At 36.7% G+C, this 12,417-nt stretch overlaps 1 protein-coding gene across 1 annotated transcript; it reads right to left on the reverse strand.

The window, feature by feature from the left end:
• Nucleotides 1-769: 769 nt before the first annotated feature.
• LOC130010480 (von Willebrand factor D and EGF domain-containing protein-like) lies at nucleotides 770-10,830 on the reverse strand. Its single transcript, XM_056101220.1, has 8 exons — nucleotides 10,566-10,830; nucleotides 9,759-9,908; nucleotides 7,919-8,102; nucleotides 6,786-6,976; nucleotides 4,455-4,703; nucleotides 3,412-3,511; nucleotides 1,873-1,978; nucleotides 770-1,348 (listed from the first exon to the last, which is right to left on the reverse strand). The coding sequence occupies exons 1-8, from the start codon at nucleotides 10,815-10,817 to the stop codon at nucleotides 1,192-1,194; spliced, it is 1,389 nt and encodes a 462-aa protein (XP_055957195.1). The 5' UTR covers nucleotides 10,818-10,830; the 3' UTR covers nucleotides 770-1,191.
• Between the last annotated feature and the right edge of the window lie 1,587 nt (nucleotides 10,831-12,417).

A 12,417-nucleotide genomic window follows, 5' to 3' on the forward strand; every position in this document is an offset into this window, starting at 1 on the left:
ATGGGAAAAAATGTCAAAGGTACATATTGTTTTTGGCTTCTTTTGCAATTTGTTTTGGGTAAAACTATATCCATTCCCGCCTAAATGAGGTTACCATGTTCATTACATGAGCGAAAAAAAGAGAATCCAACGTTAAAAACAAGGATAATCCTTTATTATAAACTGCATCTATACAGTCTAGTTATAAACTTGTAATTATTAGGAGCATTCAAATTGAAAGTAATTTAATAAGTAAAATACAAGATGACAAACTGGTATTAATGTAATGACAATAGCTGTCTAATAATCAGGCTCTATACTACACGGGGCTGGAACAACTGGTAAGGCTATAATAAGTTTATATCATTCAATATAAGCAAAACAATTTAGAAATGTAAGAAATATAAAATATATATATATATCAAAAAGCTAGAAACTGCAACTTGTCATGAAATACTACATATAAAACATCATATACAGTATAATATACACATACCTAAAAGTAGGAACACCCGATAAGGCTCTAATAAGTTCGTGGCTAGTAGTTGTGTTGTTGTCGTTAGTGTTTAACGTCCGCTTCCACCGAAGGTGATATCGCAGACAAGTCTTATTTTTTGTATTATTATCTTAGCGCAAGCGCCTTTTCCTGTGGGAGGAAACCGGAGTACCCAGAGTAAACCCACGGGGTTGAGAAGGCGCCCCTATCTCCAATCCACATACGCTCACACCAGGTATCGAAACCACAGCCGCGGCACTCTAGACCCCTAGGCCACACCCACCCCATCCCCAGCTAGTAGATAAGTTTCTTGGATTTATATATCCCACGTTGCCAAGTTAAAACTATACATCCTTGTTACCAACTCATTAACAACCTTCCCGGGTTGCTACCTACTACAGGTATACTCTATACTTGAAACTGGTTAATCCTATTAATAAAACAATTGTAATTAACTCCATTGTTTAAAGGATTAACACATCGTTTTGGTTGAATAATTTGTATTTATAAAAGGTGAACAATATAACAGTATAATATTATTTATAGAACACGGACATCACCAGGTAAAGTTATGTCGCCATGGCTACCCACAACTACTACATAATATAATAACATATTTGTAAAACATTTTGTTTATGCTCCTAATACTTAAATTGCCAGTACAACCCTCAAGCTACCTCGAATCCACTTTCTTTTTTAAAAAAAAGAACAGGCATTCAGCTATCTTGTTTTCGTGTACCAGTGGTGTTGGTGTTACCCATATTATAATAACCAGTTTGGTCTCTTGTGTTTAATGTGTCATTAATAGTTGAATCATATATATGTTCATAATCTTGGTCGTTCTGTACAGCGGGAGCCGTGGATCGTTTGCAACTACAAATACATCAGTTATACAATAAAACGGTTATCTAACAAATACTGGATGTATCACGAAGAGAGAGTTTGGTGGGGGATTAGCTGCAATATTTGTAGCGGCGATAATTGTCTTATTCACCGCTACAATTGATACACACTACGAGCCTTTGCGCAACTTTCAATTGCAACATTTTCAACACATATCATCTCAGTTTCCATGGAACTAAGGAATTATGTTACAAATACCGAAGTGAGGAACACTGCTGTTCTAATTCTGGTTCCGCGGATATTTTCAAAACGACAGAAATATCGCGTAGCCGTTGAATGGTTTTAAATTTATGAATTGATGCGGTAAGGTTTCGCCTTTTTTTCAATGGGAATTGATATATTAGAACGACCCACTACTGAGGAAGCATCAGTAGTTGAACCATTTCTAGGGGAGGAATTGTTATTATAGCTCTCAAGAGCTTTACCAACAAAAACTACAGAAACATATTTTAGTTATTTATTGTAGATAATAAATACAGTAGAATATCATTTACCTGTTCCTGTATATCACTATTAGAATGATAATTACAATACTGATCATTACAGCTGTACCCAAAACTCCACCAACAATAGCTGCCACGTTATCATCTGGTGTTGATTCTGTCCAAATATAATATCAATAGTCATTGAACATTCGTATAGTCAATTAAAAACTCAGTAAATTATCTGTTATGAGTTACTGCCTGTCAATCGCTCGATTCCATTATGTCATCATTATTCCTTTTCACCCCACCCCCCTTAACAAGAATTTTATGCCAGCAATGAATTTAATTGCCAGGAAACGCAGGAAGACTTTGGCATCCCATCCCAAGAAAGTGTTGTTTCTATCGTAACTCTAATGTTTAAGACCGAATTGGAAAAAGAACTGTTGAAAATTGTAGCCCCTATAGCGCTAACAAGTTTTCAGAAAAAAGGGGTTAACTGCGGATATCGCCAGGGTTACTCCTCGCACGGAGATACCGTATTAAACAAAGTCTAAATTAACTGTAAAATGGACAATACACTCTGCGAATGTAGAAATACGCCCACTTGTCAGCTATATCCCCCAGAGACAGCAGCTTATCCGAAATGAAATGAAATGAAATGGGGTTTAACGTCCTACTTTTTACATATAATCAATGGAAACGACATTGTCGCAGAGCATTTAATATTGACAGCGATACCCTTCCATATAAACAAGCTTTCAGAAAAATTTGGGTAACTGGGAAACGGAGGGTCGTGGAACACTGGACATTTGTAGGGTTCCTCCTCTTATGATCCTAAAGCTTCGCGAAACATTTAGGAAAATCCCGGAACAGATAGTCATGGAATGCAGAAAATGAAATTGACATTCGACGTCGTCTCACTGCGTCCCCAACGTCTCACACCGCACATTTGATATAAATTCTTTCAATCTTTAACAAGGCTTACGGTAAAGGGGTGCAAATCTGGAACAGAACGTTGCGGAGTATAGAAAATCGGTAAGGTTTGCACTCCTGTGATGCCAATAGTTTACACCAGTTATTGCCCAGGTCCCATTGGGCAAAAATCATCGGCGATGTGAAAATAAACAAATTCCCCCCCGATGGCTCCCGATATTTGTGTCCCCCAAAACGGAAATTATCGCCGATTAAGACCTACTGTGAAAATATTGAAGACACAATGAACAATTTAAATTACGTGTGCGAAGTCGTTTTCTCGAGCGCCTTTTGTAATCGTTGTTAAATCGGTCAGCGTTGAAAGGAAATGTCAAACCGTATACCGATGTAAAATCTCTTGACCAGGACAGAAGTTGACATAACCCATGTTGTATTTATGTAACTTCGATTTTTCTGACCCGAAAATAAATCTCTTTAACAGCAGTATTACAAAACTACATCTTGTTAAACCTGATATTACGCAATACAACGTATTACAAATAATCATAAATTTCTACTTCGATTTTTCTGACCCGAAAATAAATCTCTTTAACAGCAGTATTACAAAACTACATCTTGTTAAACCTGATATTACGCAATACAACGTATTACAAATAATCATAAATTTCTACATACTTGTGAGTTGCCACTGTCCTTTGGTACATTGATAGTCATCATTATTTATATACCTTTCACCCGTTCTATAACAGCGTTCCTCTGTATAACAATAATCGTCCTATAATAGAAGTCGAAATTAATAGATGTGGTCAAGGTTTAAATTGGGGTTTTCCCTAATCTTAATAGATTATTTATGTCCGACCTCTGGTTTAAAATTATTGAGAACAATTTAACACCAATGGCTGTCCGTATTGTTTAAAAGATTGAATGTCAGCGTTCAAACTGGCTACACTTTCAGACAAATCTTGGGCCCGCACAACCAGAGAAGAGACGACCACCGCCTTCTACTGACCTTGACCTTCTTGATTGATCGCGTATTTCACTAAAGGGACAATAGACTCTCTTGTTGGCTTGACAGCTCCAGTAAATAAATATTAACCTTATTCTAAGTATTAGATGTTTAAGTGTCCTACCTGTTGTGTAAATTATCCATTACATCCTATTTTACTTGTCCAGAGGGTTCGAAAATATTTTTAAATCCAAGTCACATTTGAAAAGGTTTACGTTAGGAGTTTCAAATCATTTAGTTGAATTTTTCCAATTTTTTAAATTAGGTGTGTTAAGATGAAATTTGAATACTGTAAAATAGTACAATTTGTTGACCAGAATAAAGATTGGGACATATTATTCTGTTACAACAAGAGTGGTATTGAGCCTTTAATTCCCGGCCTAGTCCGCACTTTTTTTCGTATGCAAATTAGATTCTGGCAGTTTCCATATATGTTCTATTATGCAAACATCCTAAATATATTTGTATGTAATGCAAAATGTAGAGTGTAATGGCAAAATAACTAACACATGGCTCTCTTGTACTGTATTTTGTATTATTGAAAAATGTATTCTGTATTTTTAACACTGTGACATTGGTATTGTGGAGCAATGGAAATTGCAAATGGTAAACATCAACGAAGTACTTTGAACTGCTGATATATGCATTTTGGACCGTAAATATTGAAATAATAATGGCAACGTGACCGGACAGAATAGAGACATATACTTACAAACATCCTACATGTCGCAGTCTCGCCATCAATTGTGCAGTTCATGCAATCAGAATGCATGACAACCACTGTTAAATGTCGACTGAAGATTTCTCCATCATTGGACACAGCTACCCTGTAGCTTTGTACTGTTGCATCTACAACGGGAACAGTTGTTGATCGTTTTTGGCTATTAACAGGTAGTGGACACGTCACTTCTCCAATACTTTCAACAACTGGAGCATTTGTTATCTCTGCTTCTGCGTTTGACTATATTAAATACAAATCAGTTATAAATAGATGTGTCTAGAAATCAACCATTTATTTACTTGTGAACACATTAAATATAAGGGGTGGTCACAACCGGATGTTTACAACTCGATATTGTTAGCAGTGCCCCCCACCCCCACCCCCTGAAAAACTATTTGCCGACCATAGCTCTAAAATACCTACTGTAGACTGTGTCCCCCACCCCCCGTTAGCGATGATTGTGTTTACTTTTTATGGGCGTTGTCAGGTTAAATACACATTACTGGTTTAAGTTTTGATTATAGATAATAAATATAAGATGTGGTCACAACCGGAAGTTTACAATATCATTGTTAGTGATGACTGTGCTTACGTTTATTGGCGTTCTCATGTTAAATCAAGGCTATTATTGGGTCTCGTGCTAAATCAACGCTATTGGTTACGTTTTAATTACAGATAATAAATCGTTAATACATTATTTTTTTTTATTTAATAACATAAATTTTATCTTTATATTAAAATAAAATTAAATTAAACAAAAAGACTTAAGCTAGCAAATCCAAAATTATACCTCTCTAGGCCGAAAATTCGCTGAGATATGGCCATTTGAAATTAGGGTACTGAAACGGATCACAAATTCAGGAATTTTTTTCAGGTTTTCGGGTGCTTTAAACTCACATTTCTAATAGAAGTAAAACTCTCCAACTTTTTAATCGAAGACAATTTTTGGTGTAGAATTTAGCATCAAAAGCAATGTGCGATTCACTCCTGCTTTGATTGATAAGGTACTTTTTAAAATGAAGAGCATGAAATATGAACTGGCTGTAAAGTCTGTAATATGACATTTGGCGTTGCTTTTCCCCAGGAGGTCGGACATGGGCCAATATAAATAGGTAAATAAATAAGTACAACCCTATAATGGATCATACTGAATTGGATCCAAACCTGTTAATAAATGCACCCTGTATATCATTTACATACAAAATATTAACATAGGCATATCACCACCAAGGGGGCGGGGTGTGTGTGTGTGTGTGTGTGTGGGGGGGGGGGGGGGGGGTTCATGCACTAAAATCAATAGTTGCCGTCCATAGGGTATAATGAATAAGTATACCAATTTCCAAAATAATTCATCCAGAATTGTGGCTTTTAGACGCTAAACACAAAAACTGGGCGTAGCCCTGGCCCTGGGGTTGAGACATGCACCAAAATCAATAGTTGCCGCACTCAGGCTATAAGGAATACGGGGGATCACGTGGCTAAGTAGGTAAGACGCTGGCTCGCTAGCCTGGAGGTCGGGTGTTCGATCCCTGCATTGGATGCAGGACGGAGGGCCTGACAAGGACAGCTGTCTAGTCGTTCGGATGGTACGAAAACCCGAGGTCCCGTGTATACATTGGCGTGCACGTTAAAGATCCCTTGGCAGTTGGAATTCGATATAAGAGTGGGCGATAGTGCCGCTGCCCGGGCAAAATTTCCCTCATAGCCCACTGTATGGCATATGCCCGTCTTCATTAGCCCAGTTTAGGAGCAGAACAGTAGGACGTTAAACCCCATTTCATTTCATTTCATTTCTATAAGGAATACATGTGCCAAGTTTCAAGATGATCCATTCAGTATACGATAAACATAAAAATGGACGTGGTCCTGCTCTGGGAGTTGGGGCATGCACCAATTAAAAATGCACAATTGAAAAACAACTTGACGTCATAATTTTACTGCATATACAACATGACGTCAGAAATTGCTAAAACTTTATGGGCTTCTTCTTTATCTTATGACAATTATAACAAATTGTTGACGGCAAACGCACCGTCTGGGCGACAGACGCCCTGACCTGCAATATGTCGGTAATATGATCAATGACTTATGGCTAGTTGAACAAATCCTGGAAAACGCATAGTGTTTCTTAAGATTCGGTAATACGGACAATAAGTCCGTGAAACGAATTTCGCTATAACTAGCCCAGCCATTCGAAAAGAACTATCTGAAAGATAACCTGTAACCGCGTTAATGAACTGTAGATAGACGGACATGGATGACGACAACATAATTCCGAATTATATAAATTCTTATATTAATGCGATAAATAGATCTCCGAACCTCGAGCGGCATCAGTCGGCATTTAAATTTGTCAGATTCTACAAAAGGTCCACCAAATACTGCAATCTCTTCACAACTGTCATCTTTGCGATCACAATACCCGTTCGCTTCCAGACTATCGGCCAGAGGTGGTTGAGTTAGATCAACAGAACAATCTGGTCCTGAATAACCATCATTACAATCACAGATACCTGTTGATTACACAAATTGTTCATGTAGACTAATTTTTTAAAAAACATATGCTTAAGAGACAATCTGCCAGAATAAGAGTTACATATGAAAAGTCCAGGGGAAGAACGATTTAAGTCACATTTTTATCTTTTCGCATAAAACACAAAACATACTTTTGGACGAGAATGCTTGACGCGAAAAGAACAACGAGTGAGTTTAATAACAACAAAATGATGTTTAACATGAACCATAATTACCAGTACTGACTTCAACTTTTCAGCCAAATTAAGGTCAAATAAAGGGCCCGATGGATTTGTATTTGTCCAGGAGGACATTTAAGAAGGGCCTTGGTTCGATGTGACTCCAATCGTGTTTACCTGAAATTGATTGTTCCACAGAAAGCGTATACAATTTGCTACCAGATTTCGCTATTAACTGGGGTTCGTTGAAAACGTGACTTAGATCGTTTTTCCCCTGGACTCTTCATATGGAATTTAAGAGCATTGTGTTCAAAAATTATTCAAATTTATTGACAGAAAGGGAGATAACTCATTTTTTAAAATTGGTGATGGATTTCCCAAATTCCGTATGTTCCCTTGTCCATTATATTTTCTGCATGGTGTAAGTCAAAATTTAACCAATACTCTATTTTTTGCCGAGGATGAATGCATCGCATGATTGACACTCTCGGGATTTCTGTTCCGGGTGTTTAATGTATAGTTTATTTAGCAGACTTGTCTGTGTAAATTCAAGATTTTATATCACTAGTAAGCACTGGATATCTATTGAATGTTTCAATTCCCATAGCCTTTGGTGAAAATATAGAGTTTGGTTGGGGTTGCATTCTGTCACATTTGATATCCTTACAGATATAATCGGAGATTCAATTTCTGAAAGTTCAAACCATACACAGCTACAACAGCCCTGTACGATAATTTAATCAACTGAATACACGTTCTTACCATTAACACAGACACCTCTATCTGAACACTCTGCAGGACAAGCTACAGCTTTGACCATTTCTAACACTGAAGGTTTGTCTGGACTAGTTTCCTGCCGAAGAGTAACATTCATTCTAGCCTCACGTAAACACTGACTTCTTATAGAGTTGATAGCAGCCAAAGAAAAATTTGAAGTTCCACTTAGCTTAAATTCAAAATAAAACCAAGAATATGAATAAGAAAAGCAGTGATAAACGGAATAAACGGCAGACCGTGAAATCAAGTTAGCCTGTTTCGTCCATTCCAAATGTAGAGCTTTGTTTTGATAATGTGGTATTGCCAACGAATAATTAATGCCCCTTTTTTACGTGGGCTACGAATGCCACGACTAGCCCCGAATAAAAACTTTTTCCGATTCGTAGGTAAAGCGTAGACGACTCGTGAAGTTCGTAAGCGATTTTTCAAACAAAACCTTTCGTGGCTAGATTTCATATGGGCTACGAATACAACGAATCGACTCCAAACATTTTCTTATTCGTAGATAAATCGTAGACAGTTGCTGAAGTTCATGGGTGGTTCTTATTTAGTTCTTACACATTCGTATGGTTCGTAGCAGTTCGTAGTTCGACCACAAAAGTTTTTGTTTATCAAAACATTTCGTGGACGGTCTATGAATTTCGGAATTCGTAGATGTATCGTAAACCCGTCGCAGCCCTTTCTTATCGTCCGTAACAGATTCATATTCGATTCATTTTTGTCCAAACGTGGCAAAAACGTGCTAATAAAATTTTTGCCATAATTTTGCCAAGTTGTAACGTGGTAAAAACAAAATGCCACGTTTGTCTGGAGTTCCAAAACGTATTTTTTTTTTAAATTGCCATGTTTTTGGAACGAGGTATTTTGTCCAGAACGAGGCTGATCACAAGGTTGGATACACGATTTTTGAAAAGGGTTGGGGGTGCGGTTCAGCCAATGCACATAGCAGCAGTAGGAATTTGAACAAATTGTAGTATGGTTGAAATTTGAGCTGGTGAAATTAAATGAAATGAAATGGGGTTTAACGTCCTACTGTTTTGCTCCTTGAGCTGGTGAAATTATTTAGATATCAGATAATGAAAAACAGGAGAATGGCATCACGCTATTCCTACCTACGTTCAAGTATACACATAAATGCATAGTTAAAACTAAATAATGTATAGATCCTTTCAATACCCAGTTACACATTTGTAATACGGGGTTAAGTCATAGAATAATTATATAAAATACGTCCAAAAGTGTATAACCTATTGAATATAACAAAACTGAACGAAAAACGAATCTTAAATTATCCTAGATACTTTGTTTGGGTTATGTAAACAATTATGAATCTGCACAACAAAAGGGCACTATACTATGCATTAAATGATGGATTAGACTATGGATCTGGAATCATGAATTTTAATTAATAAAAGATAGATTATGGAAGATTAGATAAAGAGCTGACAGTTCTCACAATAAAAGTTAAATAAAAGATGATGTAACGGGAATATTCTGAAAATTTCAGTAAAATTACTTTACTCTAAGCCGAGAAATATTTATTTTAAAAACCCTGTGGCCTCGATTGTCATTATTGTCGTTGTGACGAAAAAAAAAAAAATCTCCATTATCCATTTTTGCGTATAATCATCAATGGCTGTTGAACGGTAGATCGGATTCAAATCTAATGAAAATAGGAAGCATCAGATGGCATCGAGTGTTGATTATGGTCCTGTCATGTTAACTAATGTCTAATTAATAGTTTATATAACATTTCAGGCCTAAAGAACGACCTGCAATAGGCTGATTTAGCTCTTGCATAATGTATGTTTAAGTTCCTGCTTACCCGAATATCACTAACACAACTTGCCATTGGGGATGAAGCATCGACACCAGGAACCTCTTTACACAGATTAACCAAATTTGAAGAGTTAAAGAGCTTATCACAATAGTCCATAGCAGACTCATTGGTCCATCCATTCTTCCAACTTACATCCTGTATAAAATGAAATGAAATGGGGTTTAACGTCCTTCTTCTACTGGGTTAATGGAGACTGGTATACGCCATGCAGTGTCCTATAGGGGAAGATTTTGCCAGGACAGCTGCGGTACGACCTACTCGTATTTCGAATTCCAACGGTAAAGGGTTCTTTTATGTGCACACCAATGTGTACACGGGACCTCGGTTTTTCATCTCATTCGAATGACTATACGTTGCTCTTTGCTAGGCCCTCCGTCCTTCATCGCTAACATGAACATGAGGGGACCAGGCCGGGAGAGCCCGATGAACTTTCTCCATCAACGATGGGAACGAACACGGTACCTCCAGGTTAGGGGGCTAAAGTCTTATTCACTGAGCCACCTTGAGCGATTAAGAGATATACATGATTTTACACTTGGATCTACTTCAATGTTCTTAAATCAATTAAAGAATAACACACGAAATTTGAAACTTCACACGGTGATTCAGAATTAATGTTTACAAATTGTATGAAGTCGGATACACTCACCGGGTGCAGTAGGAATTTATTGTTTTTTCAGATATGACGTATCTGCTATATCAGACTCTGTGGAAGCGGACGTTAAACAATAATAGAAGAAGAATACAAAAAAAAACATACTTTATAAAAAAAACAATTTATGTGTACTTTACCCTTTTAATTCGTCTATGATTCTCGGGGTGGTATATTATTGTGGGTATCGATCTCTTCTTACGGACTGGTGAAATACAGCGTTTCTTGTGAACTTTTCTAAAACCTTCATCCTCATTACATGTAACTGGTTCGTTATATGGTGAACAGTCGATTTCATTTGTGACGCCGCCAGTACCCACCTGATTGCATTTACATGTGGTATACTTATGAGACCAAGCATTGAGCATACCCAAGTTGTCTGTATTAAACATATCTTCATCAACAGGAGTCCTAAAAATATTCAAATGAATATTAACACAGAGATCATTGCTACGATAGATGCGTAATGCAGGTTTCAATAATCGGAAGTGACGAACGCAAAAAGAAAACACGAGTTATCTCTCCACATAACTGACTGAAGTGACGAGTGATAACAGATACATGGGCGAATTTCTACTCACTAATAATTCCTTTGAATACCAATAGTTGTTGTGTGAGACTGTGCGGGGATATCTGACAATTCATAAAAAGAATTGACTGTCACTAGATAGAGAACACGAAAGAAAAATAGAAAAGTCCTTGCATTACCATGTTTTTTATTAAATATAGAATGAACAAAAACAAGGGAATGTAATGCAGGTTTCAATAATCGGAAGTGACGAACGCAAAAAGAAAACACGAGTTATCTCTCCTTATACCCATACTTTTTCTCGACTCTTTGATGAAAATGGGAGGGTATACACCGATACACGGCCACTAGTTGAAAAGTGGCCGCGTATCAGTTGAAAAGTGACAAAAATAACAAAATCATGATTTACATATTTATTTGAACATCTACAACCCGTTTTGAACATGTTATGGTAAAAGAGTCATCATTTTCAACTGTCTCGGCACTTTTCGAATGTGCGTCACTCTCAGTCAGATTCTTACATTTTGTCTCACATTTCTTTACATTTTGATATCTAGTCGCACTTTCACATTATTATATTACCCATAGTTTGTGAAATTTTATTTTGTATTTACAGATATCATATGGTATATTATGCAAATAACGTTTAATATTTAGCATCGCATAGAATATTTATACGTTCTCTTCCTCGGGGCTTTGATTATTATGTTATTATCATTTATCACTCAATACATATGGTATTAATATTGTCTATTGCTTATCATCAACTCACTTACTACAAACGTTTCCCGGTTATATAGAAGAAATCATTGAAGGCATACTGGTAAAAACAACTCAATTTGATGATAATATTTTACTTACTTCCAAGAATTCATGAAAAATTCTTCGTCAGTGGTTGTACTTCCACTCCTTAATACTAATTCATTTTGTTGTGTGTAATCCAAGCCTGTTAACTCACCACACAGCCCTCTACTCACACCGACATCTATCACGGACGGATACATATATATATTCAGGTATGGGTCAGTGTTTGCAACCTCAGTACGTATTTCAAGATGTGCACCTGTTGGTAACATAATCTGAAAATCCATATACAATCGCTAATAATTTATGCACAAAATATAGAAACAAATTGTTTAAAGGTTCTTACTTCAGATATCATTATCTCGTTCGCTTAAATCTATATAAATAAAATGGTATCAATAAACCGTCTGTCATTTTAATGAACTGTATCAGATTGGTATGCGATTAATACGGAATTATGTCTGTAATTTCAGCCTTGGATTCGACTGTCGAATTTTACCAGGACAGACGTTGCAATCGTGGGACAGTACATAAACATTATAAATATATACCTTTACCTTGTAACCAAAATTTAATACACCGAAAAAAACTCTTGTGTTGGATTTCAACACAGGGACTTTTGTTAAAAATATTCTACACAAGCTTGTCGTGTAGTTTTA

The sequence above is a fragment of the Patella vulgata genome, chromosome 5, assembly GCF_932274485.2.
Source record: "Patella vulgata chromosome 5, xgPatVulg1.2, whole genome shotgun sequence".
Lineage (NCBI taxonomy): Eukaryota > Metazoa > Mollusca > Gastropoda > Patellidae > Patella > Patella vulgata.

Excerpts from the sequence above, each read along its gene's own strand:
- LOC130010480 (XM_056101220.1), bottom strand. The coding sequence starts at position 10,817 with ATGTTTAATACAGACAACTTGGGTATGCTCAATGCTTGGTCTCATAAG. Across the intron at positions 9,909-10,565 it reads ATCATAGACGAATTAAAAGG|GATGTAAGTTGGAAGAATGG; the intron begins GTAAAGTACACA and ends CATTTTATACAG. Across the intron at positions 8,103-9,758 it reads GTTGTGTTAGTGATATTCGG|CTAAGTGGAACTTCAAATTT; the intron begins GTAAGCAGGAAC and ends TTTGAATTTAAG.